Source organism: Aedes albopictus, chromosome 2 (genome assembly GCF_035046485.1).
Source record: "Aedes albopictus strain Foshan chromosome 2, AalbF5, whole genome shotgun sequence".
Lineage (NCBI taxonomy): Eukaryota > Metazoa > Arthropoda > Insecta > Diptera > Culicidae > Aedes > Aedes albopictus.
The window spans coordinates 435052385-435066969 of NC_085137.1; the positions used below are offsets into that span (position 1 = coordinate 435052385).

At 39.9% G+C, this 14585-nt stretch overlaps 1 protein-coding gene across 1 annotated transcript; it reads right to left on the minus strand.

Annotated features, from left to right (window-relative positions):
* Positions 1-561: 561 nt before the first annotated feature.
* On the minus strand, positions 562-2572 carry LOC109415761 (uncharacterized). The gene has a single exon (XM_029871684.2). It carries the CDS (start codon positions 2019-2021, stop codon positions 783-785), a length of 1239 nt encoding a protein of 412 aa, XP_029727544.1. The 5' UTR covers positions 2022-2572; the 3' UTR covers positions 562-782.
* Between the last annotated feature and the right edge of the window lie 12013 nt (positions 2573-14585).

Consider the following 14585-nt stretch of genomic DNA (forward strand, 5'->3'; position numbering starts at 1 on the left):
TTATACGTCGTTTTCAAAATTTGTTATTGAATTGTGGTTTAAACATGAACCCAGTGCTTAACTCCTTCATGATCGGATCAATTACCCTAGGTACACGTAAGCGTTAACTCTGATGCTGCTGCGTGTCGTTGCCGGTGCGAATGGAAATGTATGGAGAAAACGGATCATGATTTACTAAAGTGCAAATAAAATTTTTGAATGAAAAAAAAAACATCTCTGATCTCTGATATGGTGTGTATAAATGTCATAGCTTACAATTGGTGCAAAAAAATTGAAAATCGTAGGTTGCCAACATGGTGGAACAGCCCCTCACGTTTTAAATTGGTTTTTTGAGAAACTGTCAAGTTATAACGGACTAGGTAAATGAATGAACAATTGACGAAAATCGAGGGGCCCGCAAAGATGGGCGTGGCTTTAACTAACGTGGGGTCCATTAATGTTAGTAACAAGAAGCATTTTCCTTACATTTCGGGTGACTTTCAGAAACCTCTAACATTTTCAAAGACTAGGTGTAAATAGTGGACCGGTCTCAGAGAGCGTTACACAAGTGTGATATTAAATTTGACAAAATTAAAAGAACTGTTTAATGCTGCTTATATGTTTATTAAATATGTCATATTATTAAAAAAAATCCAAGTCATAATGCAGTTCATCCTCGACTATATCGATCATCTCATCCTTATTGAATTATCAAATGTGTTTAGTTTGACCTCGAAACTATAATATAAATAATAAAAATACAATGTTCAGTACCATTTTTCACACACGCTTAATGTTAATCTTTACCCATTCTGCCGAAACGGCATCCCCGTTGCGGAACTATCGCTATGCTTGCTGCTTTTGGAAGAAAGATCGAGCACCGTTTCCTCCATATCCGGTACGCTGTCCGTCTCGCTATCGTCATCCATCGAATTGGGTTTGGTGTCCGACGCTGACACCGACAGGTCCAGTCTCCGAGGAGTTGGATCTTTGCGTATTTTCCTCACTGAACCTGAACTCGTACTTGGGCCTGATGCGTCCGATTGTGGGCGGTTGCGCGTTTGGTGTGTCCGTGCCGGCCGTGGCACGTAGTCCTTTTTGATGTGCTCGAATTGCTCGAGGTGGTTTGTCTGTCTCTGCTTCAGTTTTCCGCGTAAAAGGTTCGCGTACATGCAAAGGGCTGCTATCCGTTCCTGCATGTATTGGTAGTGTCTTTCTTCGTTTGCTTGCTCTTTCTTCATGATTGCGTCCAACATACGCATCTTTGCACGGCTTACCCGAGCGGCGATGGTGTTTCTTTCGCGCACTGCTTGCTGCTGTGGAGTTCGGTTTTCGGCCCCTGGGAACCTGCGGGCCATGTTACCGTTGTACGTCACCGGTATCGGACCTTGGATGTATCGACTGAGTGTAGCCCTCAAGGACCGGCTCGATGAGGGCCGCCTTACGGTGGATGTTGCTTCTTGCACAATCACTGGTCGTGGAGCCGGTGGAGGAGGCACTTCTATGCGTGGTCTCGATGGTTCGCCTTCGGTCGATGGTTCTGCCGGCACCACAACTACAGCTGCCTGGCTGGCTACGTTCGCTTTCTTTTCGCTGCTGCTGGGTTGTATCACTGTATTACGCTGTCCATGATTCTGCTCCTTGTTCTTGAGCTGTGGCGTATGTCCACTCAATCCTGAAGTGGATGGTTTCTCCACAAATGAATCTTCATCTATGACCAGTCGTCCAGACTCCTCGAATTCGTCATCAGCATCTCCCAGTGTTACGTTGCCTCCAATCGCGATGTCGGCACATCCGATCAAGCTTCGATCGACATCCGAATCATCTCCGGATGCTGGCTTACCTTTGTCAGTGGTCGCTTCCGCTTGTTCGCAGCTCTGCTTCTCCTGCTTGTACTCTTCTATCAATTCCTCGCACCGTTTTGTTGCAATATCAATCAGCATCTCCCACATGCTCATAGTGCTGGCGCATGTGTATTGCAATCCGATTGGCTTCATTGGCTGTTCACTGGCTGGAAATTGATCACCGTTTTGCGATGACATGTTTGACGGTTATAACGAGATATTTCACTGGTGCTGAGATACTTGCGGACGTGACTTTAAATAACCCCCTTCAGGTACCTTCGGCATTTTAGGTAACATCGGCTGAACGATTCCATAGTCTTGGGTTTAAATTTTGCAAATAGGTAACACTTTGAATAACTGACACACAAAGTGGCCTGACACATAGGTTTCGGAAGAATGGTGTGCTGATTTGTGAATACATGGGCGTTGCCCGATATAAATTTACGACAATCGTTGCCAGAATCAAGGTAGCAAGACTTGAGCTCATGCACGTAGATGTTAATGTTCAACGTTATGTTACCTAATGCATTAGGATGAAGCAATGTGCTTTTTTAGCCTGAGAGGCGTCAATTTTGTGATGACCAACTCGTAATCTGACGCTGATGGACGAAAAAATTGCTTCAAATGTGTGATCCACCCTATCATGCACATTGTTTGTAGATTTACCTGTTAGACGAGCTGTGGGGATTGACCGGCTAAAACGAAAAAGTACAACCGGCAAGGATCCTCACATACACAATGTATAGGTTCTGAGAGGAAGTGAGGGGAGACAACCTCTAAGAGGTAAGCGATCGGAATGTCACTGGTTGATGATTGGTTTTCTTCATTTTCCGGGACTGCTCACAATTATGCAGATGATGCAAGTGAACACTCTCACACATTTTCTACTCAGTTGGTAATGGGAAAATTATGTTGTTGAATAACAAGTAACCAACAGCTATGACTCGTGCTAAAACGAGTCATAGTGAAGTCATGAACTGAGAGATCTAAAAACCCGAGTTTAACCCTAAAAGGGATACCTTCATGGCCCTGGTTTTGTCACCTCGCTGAGTGTGATCCATCAAAGAAGAGCTCTGAAAGGCGCCTGGGGTCCAATGAACCCCTGGTATCCCTTTTAGGGTTAACAATGAATTTTAACTTGTATTTTATACAATAAATTTCATTATCATAATGAGTTAGTTTTCTGTTCTGACTCATGATGCAACTGAAAAGATGAGATAATGAAAAAAATATTTGCAGAATATTTAAAATGTAGCTCGTTTCAGTCCAGTAAAATCATTGGATAATAATTTAGTTTTTTTTTCAACGAGTTGCAAAATGAAGACATTTACAGCACGAATCTGGCATTTATCCAAGAACGCTTGCCGAGTAATTATAACGAGCATGGAAAAAATCGAGATTACGATGAGTTGCAGAAACATTTTGTTGCACAATAATAAAAATCTATTAATTGAAATTTGGTCATTCCCATAAGTATTATCGTGCTTCTCGAATGTTAACGTGCACCATGCTAGACACAACATGAAGATCGCGTAAATCGTGCTATAACCGTTACAATGTATCAAGTCCTACCGTATAAACTCAGATTGTCAATTATGATTCATAATGCAAGTGCAGTTGAGTAGGGGAGACTGGGTAGACTTGATCCCTTTTTCTTAAATTTGCCTGCAACCTTAAGAAAAACACAAAACTAGATCCGTTTTCCGTACAGAATGGCAGGTAAACATCTTTGTAAGTTTATACACAACAGAAGGCCTTTAAATTATTGTTAAAGTTTTCAAAACTGTGTTTTTATGGAGACGTGTCTTATGACGTATTTTTCAAAAATAGGTGACACTTGATCCCATTTTGAACACATGGTTCATTTAAAAGGAAAATAACTACAGAAGCTTCCTCTTCGTTTTCTTTTCAAGATTTCTTTTATTTTAGATGAATATGGTGTATTTGAAATTGTAAGATTTCCTAAAATTTTCAAAGATATGCCGTATTTTCAAAATGGGGAGACTTGATCCCCCTTTTCATGGTTTGTACTAAAATAATAATTATCCGATACATTTTATCGTTGAATATACTAACTAGAATATGTACCAAGTAAATGAAGGCTTCAGAATAGAATTTTATTTTTCACATTTATGATGTGTGTATAATCCTCGAGGGATTAAGTCTCCCCTTTTCACTGTTGTGTACTATTCTTTATTAATTAGAATATGTTTATAACAGCCTTATTTTGATAAATACGTTTGATAATATTTTATTTAAACTATATGTGCTTTAAAATTTCGAGACGATTTCGTTTAATTTTCACAAAGTTATTGAGATTGAGGAATAAACTGCCGTACGCGTCTCTCTTCCAAAATTCGCTTTATTTGTTTGCTGCATTTACCTTCGCCCCAACAGCAGTCCCGACAAGTATACAAAGCACGTGGATTCGGTCAACCAGATTCAAAGCCAAGCCGGTCCCCGTGATGTAGTTGTTTGCTTTGGAGACTATAACTTGGGAGATTTAATCTGGAATTTTGATTAGGAGTGTTCTGCTTACCTACCGATCAATGCGTCTACTGAGCAGGAGCTAGCCCTGGTTGAATCCATGTTAACAGCTGGTTATTATCAAGTTAATGATATTCTGAACGCGAACGGTAGGCTTCTTGACTTGGTTTTCGTTAATGACCCATGCATCTCGAGCCTCTTTGAGTCTCCATACAGCTTATTAAAAGTTGACGTTCACCATAAGCCGTTTATTTTAACTGTGGACAAACGAGATCATTCAAGAAACCGCTCCTGTTAGGCGTAATCGACTTGCTAAACAGTAGATCAGGAAATGCTTCTTCCGCAACCGAAACCACTCGAATTTGTTGAAGCTGAAGCATGCTGAAGAGGAGTACAACCGGCTACAACAGGATCGCTGCCGGGAATACATCGATAGCCTTCAAGAAAATTTCAAACAAAATCCATCTTCTTTTTGGACGTACATCAACAAACGCAAAAGTTCAGCTCGTATCCCGGTTGATGTTAGCTACTGCTCTCGTAGTTCATTCTCGTCTGCCACTACTGCGAATCTGTTTGCTGATTTCTTCCGTTCCATTCACGACGACATCTTGCCTCCGCTGTCAGAAGAATACTTGGACAGTCTTCCGTCGTACAACCTTCGGCTTCTGCAGGTTACTTTCAATAACGATGAAATTTTACACGCTCTCAGTGCAGTGGATGCTTCAAAAGATCCCGGTCCTGACATGATCCCACCTATGTTCATCAAGCAGTGTGCTCAATCTTTGGCATCACCGATCACTTCGATTTTCAATCGTTCATTGCTTGAAGGAGTGTTTCCAGATGCTTGGAAGCTGGACTCCATCACCCCAATTCACAAGACTGGTAGTATGCACAGTGTTGAGAATTATCGCCCGATATCTATATTAAATTGTCTCGCAAAAGTTTTCGAAAGCCTAATGCATGACGCTCTGTACCCAGTTGTTCAGTCTACGATATCTGATTATCAACATGGTTTCGTAAGAAAGCGATCTACAACAACGAACCTCATGGCATACACTCACGCCATAATTAGCGAGCTGGAGAAGAGTAACCAAGTCGATGCCATTTACGTTGACTTTTCCAAGGCATTCGACAAAGTGCCTCATGAGTTAGCAATAGAAAAACAAAATCGCCTTGGGCTTCCGTTATGGATTATTCGATGGTTGAAGTCCTATCTTTCGTCGCGCAAAGCGTTTGTCAAAGTACATGACGCTAGATCAAACGTATTTGAAATTCCCTGTGGTGTTCCACAAGGCAGTCATCTTGGCCCGCTTATCTTCATCATTTTTATCAACGACCTGTGCAGCAAACTCAACTCTAACAAGCTTTTGTATGCTGATGACTTGAAGCTTTTCCGCGTGAAAAGAAAAATGGCCACGACCAGAATCGAAATTATGGCCTTGTGATTTATGAGCAGTGACATTACCATTGCACTACGACTCATATCTGAAAATTGGAGGTTACAAGAGCATCAAGTTCTACGTTTTCCAAGGTGTTTGCGAGTCATGGTAGTTGTGTTAGTTTGGTCCCGCCATGTTGTAGATGAGTGTGTGAAAGAACTAATTATGATCTTGAATAGTAGTTTTCAGATCTTACAATTTTCGGATGTTATAGATGAATGTGTCAAAGAACTGATTTTGATCTTGAGCAGTATTTTTCAGATCTTTCGATTTCTGAATGTTGCAGATGGAAATGTGAAGAGCTAATTTTGATCTTGAGCAGATTTTTCAGATTTCTCAATGATAAATGTTCTATTGCAGAATATGAATACAGTTTCCACCCAAAATTTGCAAACTGACGTGATGGTATGGAAAATAAAAATGAATTAAGGCTCAACTAGGAATTGCATATTTTCCTAAACTAAGAGAGCACTTTTCTCTAGATGATTTTACATTTTATGCTCTTTCTCTGAATTTTTAATAAAGCTAGTAATCCAAACTTTAAAAATGACATGCGTAGAAACATGTTTGGTTTATTTTGCGCCTAAAACAGGACGAATTTCCACCAATAGAACGCAATCAGTGAAGTACTAGATTGTAGTAATGAGCTAATTTTTGGTATGGTGAGAAGCTAAATTCTCAATCTCTGCAACGAAATAACGCAAAAAGTCTGGCTATTATGATTCCTTGCCTAACCTAATGGTGTTTAAGGCGAAACTGGATTCATTTCCTCACTTTTTGGTTTTTATTTTTTTTATAAAATAACGAAGCAATATTTTTAAAATCGGTTTCCGTGTACATGAGTATGGATCAAGGTACCTACTGATTTTTTTCCTGGTGGAAAATGTTTTTCGTTTTTGCAGAAACCATTTTTAAACAAAATAACACAAAAAAATAGTTTTTGCAAAAACGAAAAACATTTTCCACCACAAAAAAATCAGAAGATACCTTGATAAATACTCTACATGTGCACGGAAACCGATTTAGGAAATATTGCTTCGTTATTTTATAAAAAAATCAAAAACCAAAAAAATGAGGAAATCCTTCCAGTTTCGCCTTAGCAAAACTTTAGGTGCCGTTAACTGGGGTGTAGTTGATCAGTGGGGTGAACCTGATCACCCAATTACCCACGGATATTGACTTTCAAGGAAGCAATAATTCTATTTTAACCAATCGCAATCCAATGACGTAACATCGAAATGGAATGGTTACTTCCATGAAAGTCGATATTCGTGGGTAATTGAGTGATCAGGTTCACTCCACTGATCAACTACACCCCAGTTTACGGTAACTGTGTTATTGTTTTCTCCATTTCTTGCAACAAAGTCTTCCAAAGTTTTATTCCAACAGCACCAAATAAGGCAAGGAATCATAATACCCATGCTTCCTGCATAATTTCGTTTCAGAAACGGAGAGTTTACCTTTTAGCCATAAAAAATCTGCTAAAAATCTAGTATTTACTTCACTGAACGTGCTCTATTGTGAACTGTCGCCCAGAAAAGCTTTGGAAACATTTAGAAGATCGTAGTCGTCACGACTGTCGTCTGTTCGTATACCCTAGGGCCTAAGCAGAATCGCTACGCAATTTGTTGGTTGAAACTCAAAAAGCTTGTCGTCTGCAGCGGTATGTTTTGTTGAATCTAGAATCAAACGGTCCGTTTTTCGAAATGGACGTATTTTGCTTAGCGGACCGATAAAGTTCCCAAATTGTCCGGTGATTCACAAATGTAAGCTCGACATCGAGGCCCAGCTCATGTTGTCATCGGACTCAATTGGAAAGCCTCTGCTGGTTTACTCACAGTGAAATAAAATAATTATAAATTGGGATTAATAAATCAATCAGTTAAAATCAGTATACACTCCCGATCAAAACGTTGGGGTCACCCCCTCAAAAACATGTCTTTTTTTTAGGCCCATATCTCCGCCAATTTGCGTCCGATTTCAAAACCCTAGATTTCATTCAAAAGATAATACGTCAAAGAAACTTTGAACATGATTTAAAAGAAACTTTTTCAAAAAATTTGGTATGTAAACTTAACCCAAAGTTGCCAAATTCAAAAAAAAAAATGAATATAAACTTACGGCAGTGTCGCTGGAAATAGGGTCGACCAAGTTTCAAGATGAGAGCGGTAATATAAACCATTTTCTATTAACTTTCAACTGCTGTTTACAGAACTTAGCTAAAAAATCTAGAAAAAAAGTTTTTAAGTAAATTACTTCTTCATGTCATCGACCAAAAGTTGAGGGTCACCCTTCAATATGATGTATCAGCCAAAAGTTTGGGGTCTCTTTCGTAAAACATGGAAAAGTGATTTGGTGATATTTTCGTCATCTATAGTTCAATTTTAACCTTCATCCAGCCAACGTACATTTTCCACCTTCGGAAAAGCACAAAAATGGTCATAACTTTTTTGTTTTCCGATGGATTTTGATGAAATTTTCACAACTTCCCGAAAAACTCTTCTAGTTTATTATGCCGGGGACATGGGTGCCTGGTCCACATGGTTCCGGAGTTATTCCGGATTGTCTTGGGGTACCAAAATTGGCCACATACTTTGCGCAACATATATCTCAAGATCCCGATGAGATAGGAGTATAGTGTCTTCGGCGAATGTGTTCAGCAGGTTAAGAACTAACTGGCAACGGCAACTTCGGTTCGCGATTCGGCCGCTAGGCGGCGCCAGTGGCAAACATGTTCAAACCCTCATATCTCAGAAACCTGATAAGATAGAATGATGCTGTCTTCGACAAAAATCTTCAGCAAGCTCCGAACTATCTGATAGTGAAGTCTTTGGTTTGGGATTTATCCGCTAGATGGCGCATTGTGTCTGAAAAATTCAAACACGTTTATCTCGATACTCTAATGAGGTACAAGCATGCCGTTTTCAGCAAAGTTGTACAGCAGGCTAAGAACTATCTGGCAATGGCGTCTTTGGTTCGAGAATCGTCCGCGAGGTGGCGCCAGGGTCAAAAATCTTCAAACTTCTGTATCTCCGAATCTTGATAAGATAGAATGATGTCGTCTTCAACAAAGTTCTTCAGCAAGCTAAAAACTGTCTTATAGTTGAGTCTTTGATTCGTGATTTATTCGCTAGGTTATTCGCTACACCGTCTTTGACACCCTGCAGACAAATTTTGTCACCCCACAATATTGCTCCGTTTTTACTTCCGGGAATTTCTACAGGAACTCTTCCGGGAGTTTTTCCAGCAATTTCTCCGGGAATTTCTCTAGAAATTCCTCTGGAAATGTCTCCGGGAATTCCTTCGGAATTTTTTCCAAGATTTCCTCTAGGACCCACATCAGGAACTCCTGCGGAGATTCCTTCAGGAATTCCTTAGGTAATTTCCCCAGGAATTCTTCTGGGAATTTCTCCAGGAATTCTTTCAAGAATTTCTCCAGGCTGAATTTCTCCAAGAATTTTTCTAGGAGTTCCTCCAGGAATATCTCTGTTGAATGTCTCCGGGAATTCCCTCGGGAATTTCTTTAGGAAATCCGCCAGGAATTGCTTCGGAAATTTCTTCAAGAAATTGTTCGGGAAATCCTCCAGAAATTCTTCCAGGAATTTCTCCGGGAATTCCCCCAAAAATTCATCCGAAAATTTCTTCAGGAAAATTTCCGGTTTTTTTTTCAAAAAAGTCCACTGCAAATTTCTCCGGGAAGTCTTCCGTGGCATTTTTTGTTTTTCAGAAAACCCTCTGGGAATTTCTCTAAGTATTCCTCCTTTGTTTTCTCCAGGAACTCCGCCATGAATGTCTCTGGAAATTCTCCCTGGAATTTCTCCAGAAATTCCACTAAAAATTTCTTCAGGAAATCCTTCCAAATTTTTTCCTGGAATTCCACTAGGAATTTCTTTACGATTCTCTCCAGGAATTTCTTCGGGAATTCTTCTAAGACTCCCACCAGCAGTTCCTCCGGTCATTCCTTCAGTAATTTCCCCAGGACTTTTTCCGGGCTTATCTCCAGGAATTCTTTCGGGTATTTCTCCAAGAATTCTGCTGGGGATCCATTCTGGAATTCCCTCAGGGGTTTCCTCCAGTGATTCTTCCAGGAATTTTTCGGGGAATCCCCTAGGAAGGAGGATTCCCTGAAGAATTTACCAGAGGAATTGCTGGAGAAATCACCGGAGGAATTCCTAGAGACATTTCCTGAGGAATTCCTGGTGGAAATCCTCGAGGGATTCGCAGAGGAATACATGGTGAAATTCCCAGAGGATTTCCTGAGCAAATCCTGTAGATTTCCTTTAAAAATTCCCGGAGGAATTCCTGAAAGAATTCCTGGAGGATTTTTTGGAAGATTTCCAGAAGAAATTCCCAAAATTACTCCTGGAGGATTTCCTGGAGAAATACCCGGAGACATTCTCGGAGGAATTCCTTGAGAAATTCCCGGAGGTATTCGTAAAGGAAGTCCTAGAGGAATAGGATAGATCGGTGAAGTACTAGATTTATAGTAATGAGCTGAATTTTAGTATGGTGAGACAATTCTCCGTTTCTGCAGGGAAATGATGCAAAAAGCGTGGGTATTATGATTCCTTGCCTAATTTGATAATGTTTGAGCAAAACTTTGGGCAACAGTGTTGTTGTTTTCTCCATTTCTTGCAAAATAAACAACATAGTTATACAAAGCTTTGCTCAAACAGCATCAAATTAGGCAAGAAATCATAATACCCACGCTTTTTGTACCATTTAATTGCAGAATCAAAGAACTGACCTTCTCTCCATACTAAAATTCTGCTCATTACTACAAATCTAGTACTACACCGAACTTGCCCCATTCCGGGAGAAATTCTCGAGGGTCTTGTGAGAAAAAAAATCACGGAAGCTTCCTGAAGAAATTCCTGGAGAAATTACCAGAGGATTTTCTTGAAAAAAAAACCGACAGTTTTCCTTAGAAAATTCCCGGATATGTTCCTGGAGAAACTCCTGGAGAAATTCCCGGAGAAATTCCTAGAGAAATTCTTGGAGAAATGCATATAGAACATCCCGGAAGGATTCCTGAAGAAATTTCCGGAGGAATTCCTGGAGGCACTCATGGACGAATTCCTGGGAAAATTCCCAGTGAAATTCCCGAAGAAAATCTTGGAAAAAAAGTCCGGATGAATTTCTGGAAAAATTCCCAAAAGAATTTCCGCAGAAATTGCCGAAGGAATCCTGAAGGAGTTCCTGATGGGAGTCCTAGAGGTAATCCTGGGAAAATTTCCGGAGAAATCCCCAGAGGAATTCCTGGAGGATTTCCTAGAAGATTTCCCGGAGGAACTTCTGAAGGATTCCCGGCAGATTTCCTGAAGAAATTCCTGAAGGAAGTTCTTGAGGAATTCCCAGTGGAATTCTTGGATAAATTCCCGGTGAAACTCCCGGAGAAATTCCTGGAAAAATTCCCGGAAGAGTTCCTGTAGAAATTCCCGGAGACATACCCGGAAGAAAAAACGGAGTAAAAGAAGCAATACTGTAGGGCGACAAAATTTGTCTGCAGGGTGTCAAAGACGGTGTTAAAGTATTGCTTCTTGTACCACCGTACTCGGCAGTCTACTATCCTGCCAAATGGCTCTTAGCTTGCTGGACAACTATGCTGAAAATCGAATATTTTTTGGTAATTAGGGTGTTCATACAAATATTTTCTTAATACTAGACGGAACTTATCGAATAATATCAGAACCAAGGACACCAGACACGTCTTACTTCCTTTTAACTTTCGAAAAAGTTTGGACGTTTTCCGATTTTTGAGATAAAGAGTTTATAGCTTGCTGAAGAACTTTGTTGAAGACGACATCATTCTATCGTATCTGGATTCTGAGATATAGAAGTTTGAAGATTTTTGACCCTGGCGCCATCTAGTGGACGATTCTCGAACCAAAGACGCCATTGCCAGATAGTTCTTAGCCTGCTGAACAACTTTGCTTAAAACGGCATGCTTGTACCTCATTAGAGTATCGAGATAAACGTGTTTGAATTTTTCAGACACAATGCGCCACCTAGCGGATAATTCCCAAACCAAAGACTTCACTATCAGATAGTTCGGAGCTTGCTGAAGATTTTTGTCGAAGACAGCATCATTCTATCTTATCAGGTTTCTGAGATATGAGGGTTTGAACATGTTTGCCACTGGCGCCGCCTAGCGGCCGAATCGCGAACCAAAGTCGCCGTTGCCAGTTAGTTCTTAACCTGCTGAACAAATTCGCCGAAGACACTATACTCCTATCTCATCGGGATCTTGAGATATATGTTGCGCAAAGTATGTGGCCAATTTTGGTACCCCAAGACAATCCGGAATAACTCCGGAACCATGTGGACCAGGCACCCATGTCCCCGGCATAATAAACTAGAAGAGTTTTTCGGGAAGTTGTGAAAATTTCATCAAAATCCATCGAAAAACAAAAAAGTTATGACCATTTTTGTGCTTTTCCGAAGGTGGAAAATGTACGTTGGCTGGATGAAGGTTAATTCTTTTTGGCTCATTTCAAAGATAATTAACTAAATTTACGTTTGATGTCTTTAATTTAACGTATTTAACGATTTTTGTATATAAAAATGTTATGTCAGGCCAAACATTTCAATAGGTCCTATCTGCATTCGAGAGGCTCTCTTTGCTCACTTTCTCTTTCAATTATTGCAATGCAATGGTACACTTTTCAACTATTTTTGCAGAGCAAATCAAAAGACGATTGTTTTGACCATCGTTCAATGCAAGGAGACAATCATAATACAAATAAACAGCTGAGATATTAACGGAAGAGAGGGAAACCAGAGAGAGCCTCTCTTCTGCAGATAGGACCTTTAGACATGTTTGGCCTGATGTAAAGTTAACACATTTCACCCCACTTCAAAAAAGAGGCAACTTTACGTTAAATTTTAGTATGTAAATTTCAACAAATATGTGTGGTTCAATGTGTATGCAGTAAGTATCATTCATTATATTTCAAATAAGCCAAGAAGAATTAAAATTTAATGAAAGATGACAAAGATATCAACGAAGCACTTTTCCATGTTTTACGATAATGACCCCAAACTTTTGGCCGATGACATGAAGAGTTAATTTATTTAATAACTTTTTTTTCTATATTTTTTAGCTAAGTTCTGTAAAAAGCAGTTGAAAGCTAATAGCAAATAGGTTATATTACCGCTCTCATCTTAAAACTTGGTCGACCCAATTTCCAGCGACACTGCCGTAAGTTTATATTCATTTTTTAGAAAATTTGGCAACTTTGGGTTAAGTTTACGTACATTTTTTTTAAAAGTTTCTTTTAAATCATGTTCAAAGTTTCTTTGACTTATTATCTTTCGAATGAGTCCTAGGGTTTTGAAATCGGACGCGAATTGGCGAAGATATGGGCCATGTTTTTGGGAGGGGGGGGGGGGGGTGACTCCAAACTTTTTATCGGAAGTGTATGTATAATACGCGAATAAATTCAATATCTCTGCTCGGAGTGGATGGATTCAAAGGAATTTTTGACACGATCTGCCAAAATCTCTACAGTTTCAGATAAGGAGGGTGTCATTCGCCGCACGATGCTGGAAATCAGCGTGTCGTGCCCGTTTTATCCCACTATCTCTCATTTTCACCTTTTTCGAACAATCCTGGAGTGCAAAATAAATGATTTATTTAATTCGTGTTTGTGTCAAAACTTCCGTAGTATCAAATGGAGCTGATTTAGCTCACCACACGGCCTCAAAATTGAAATATCTTCAAATAACCCCAATATCCTCTGTTTCTTTGAAATTTCAAATGCATCTCTGCCCGCAGAGGAACGCAATCGATAAGAGCAGGACCATCCGTATGTCATATTGCCGATACTATGGAAGTTTTTACACAAATACGAGTTCATTTATTTTGAGTTCAACTGGAGTTCCAGTCGGTTATAGATGAAGATTTTCTCAAAAGGTGTGTGTGTGAGAGAGAGTAGGGTAAACGAGCTTAATACACTGATTTCCAGCATCGTGCGGCACCCTCCTTATCTGAAACGATTGAGATTTTTACAGTTTGTGTCAAAAATTCATTTGAATCTATCCACTCCGAGCAGAGATATTGAACTTATTCGCGTTTCATACCTATTTTTCCCAAGGGCCCATATAGCCGAGGCGGTAAACGCACGGGTATTCAGCATGACCATGCTGAGGGTGACGGGTTCGATTCCCGGTTGGTCCAGGATCTTTTCGTAAAGGAAATTTCCTTGACTTCCTTGGGCATAGAGTATCTTCGTGCCTGCCACACGATATACACATGCAAAATGGTCATTGGCAGAGGAAGCTCTCAGTTAAAAACTGTGGAAGTGCTCATAGAACACTAAGCTGAGAAGCAGGCTTTGTCCCAGTGAGGACGTTACGCCAAGAAGAAGAAGAACCTATTTTTCCCACTGTGCAACACATGAATTGGAATTATAATGAAATCGAATTCGGTCTTTTATTTTGCGGCGTCACTAGGCATATTTTGACGAAGGGGTAGGTGGGGCAATATTAGGCCTGTCCAGCTTTTCAAAAATGTTCTCTGATTCTCAAGTCCACCCCCATATTTTGATTGGCACCCTAAAAGAAGTAACTGGTCAAAATTTCAGCCAAATCCGTTGAAATTAAGAGGTGCATCAAATCAATTTTGTGTTTTTCGACTATTTTTGAACTTCAAAAAATCATAACTACTCTAAAGCATGTCAAAACTTAATTCTTTCGGCAGAAATTTAAAGCTATACTTGTCTGCTACAACTTCTCCGAACAACGTGTGCCAATAAAATTGAAGGAAACATGTGTAATTATCACATTTGTAATCAGAAAAACCTTAAAAAGTTGATTTTTTGATAGATTTTGTTCT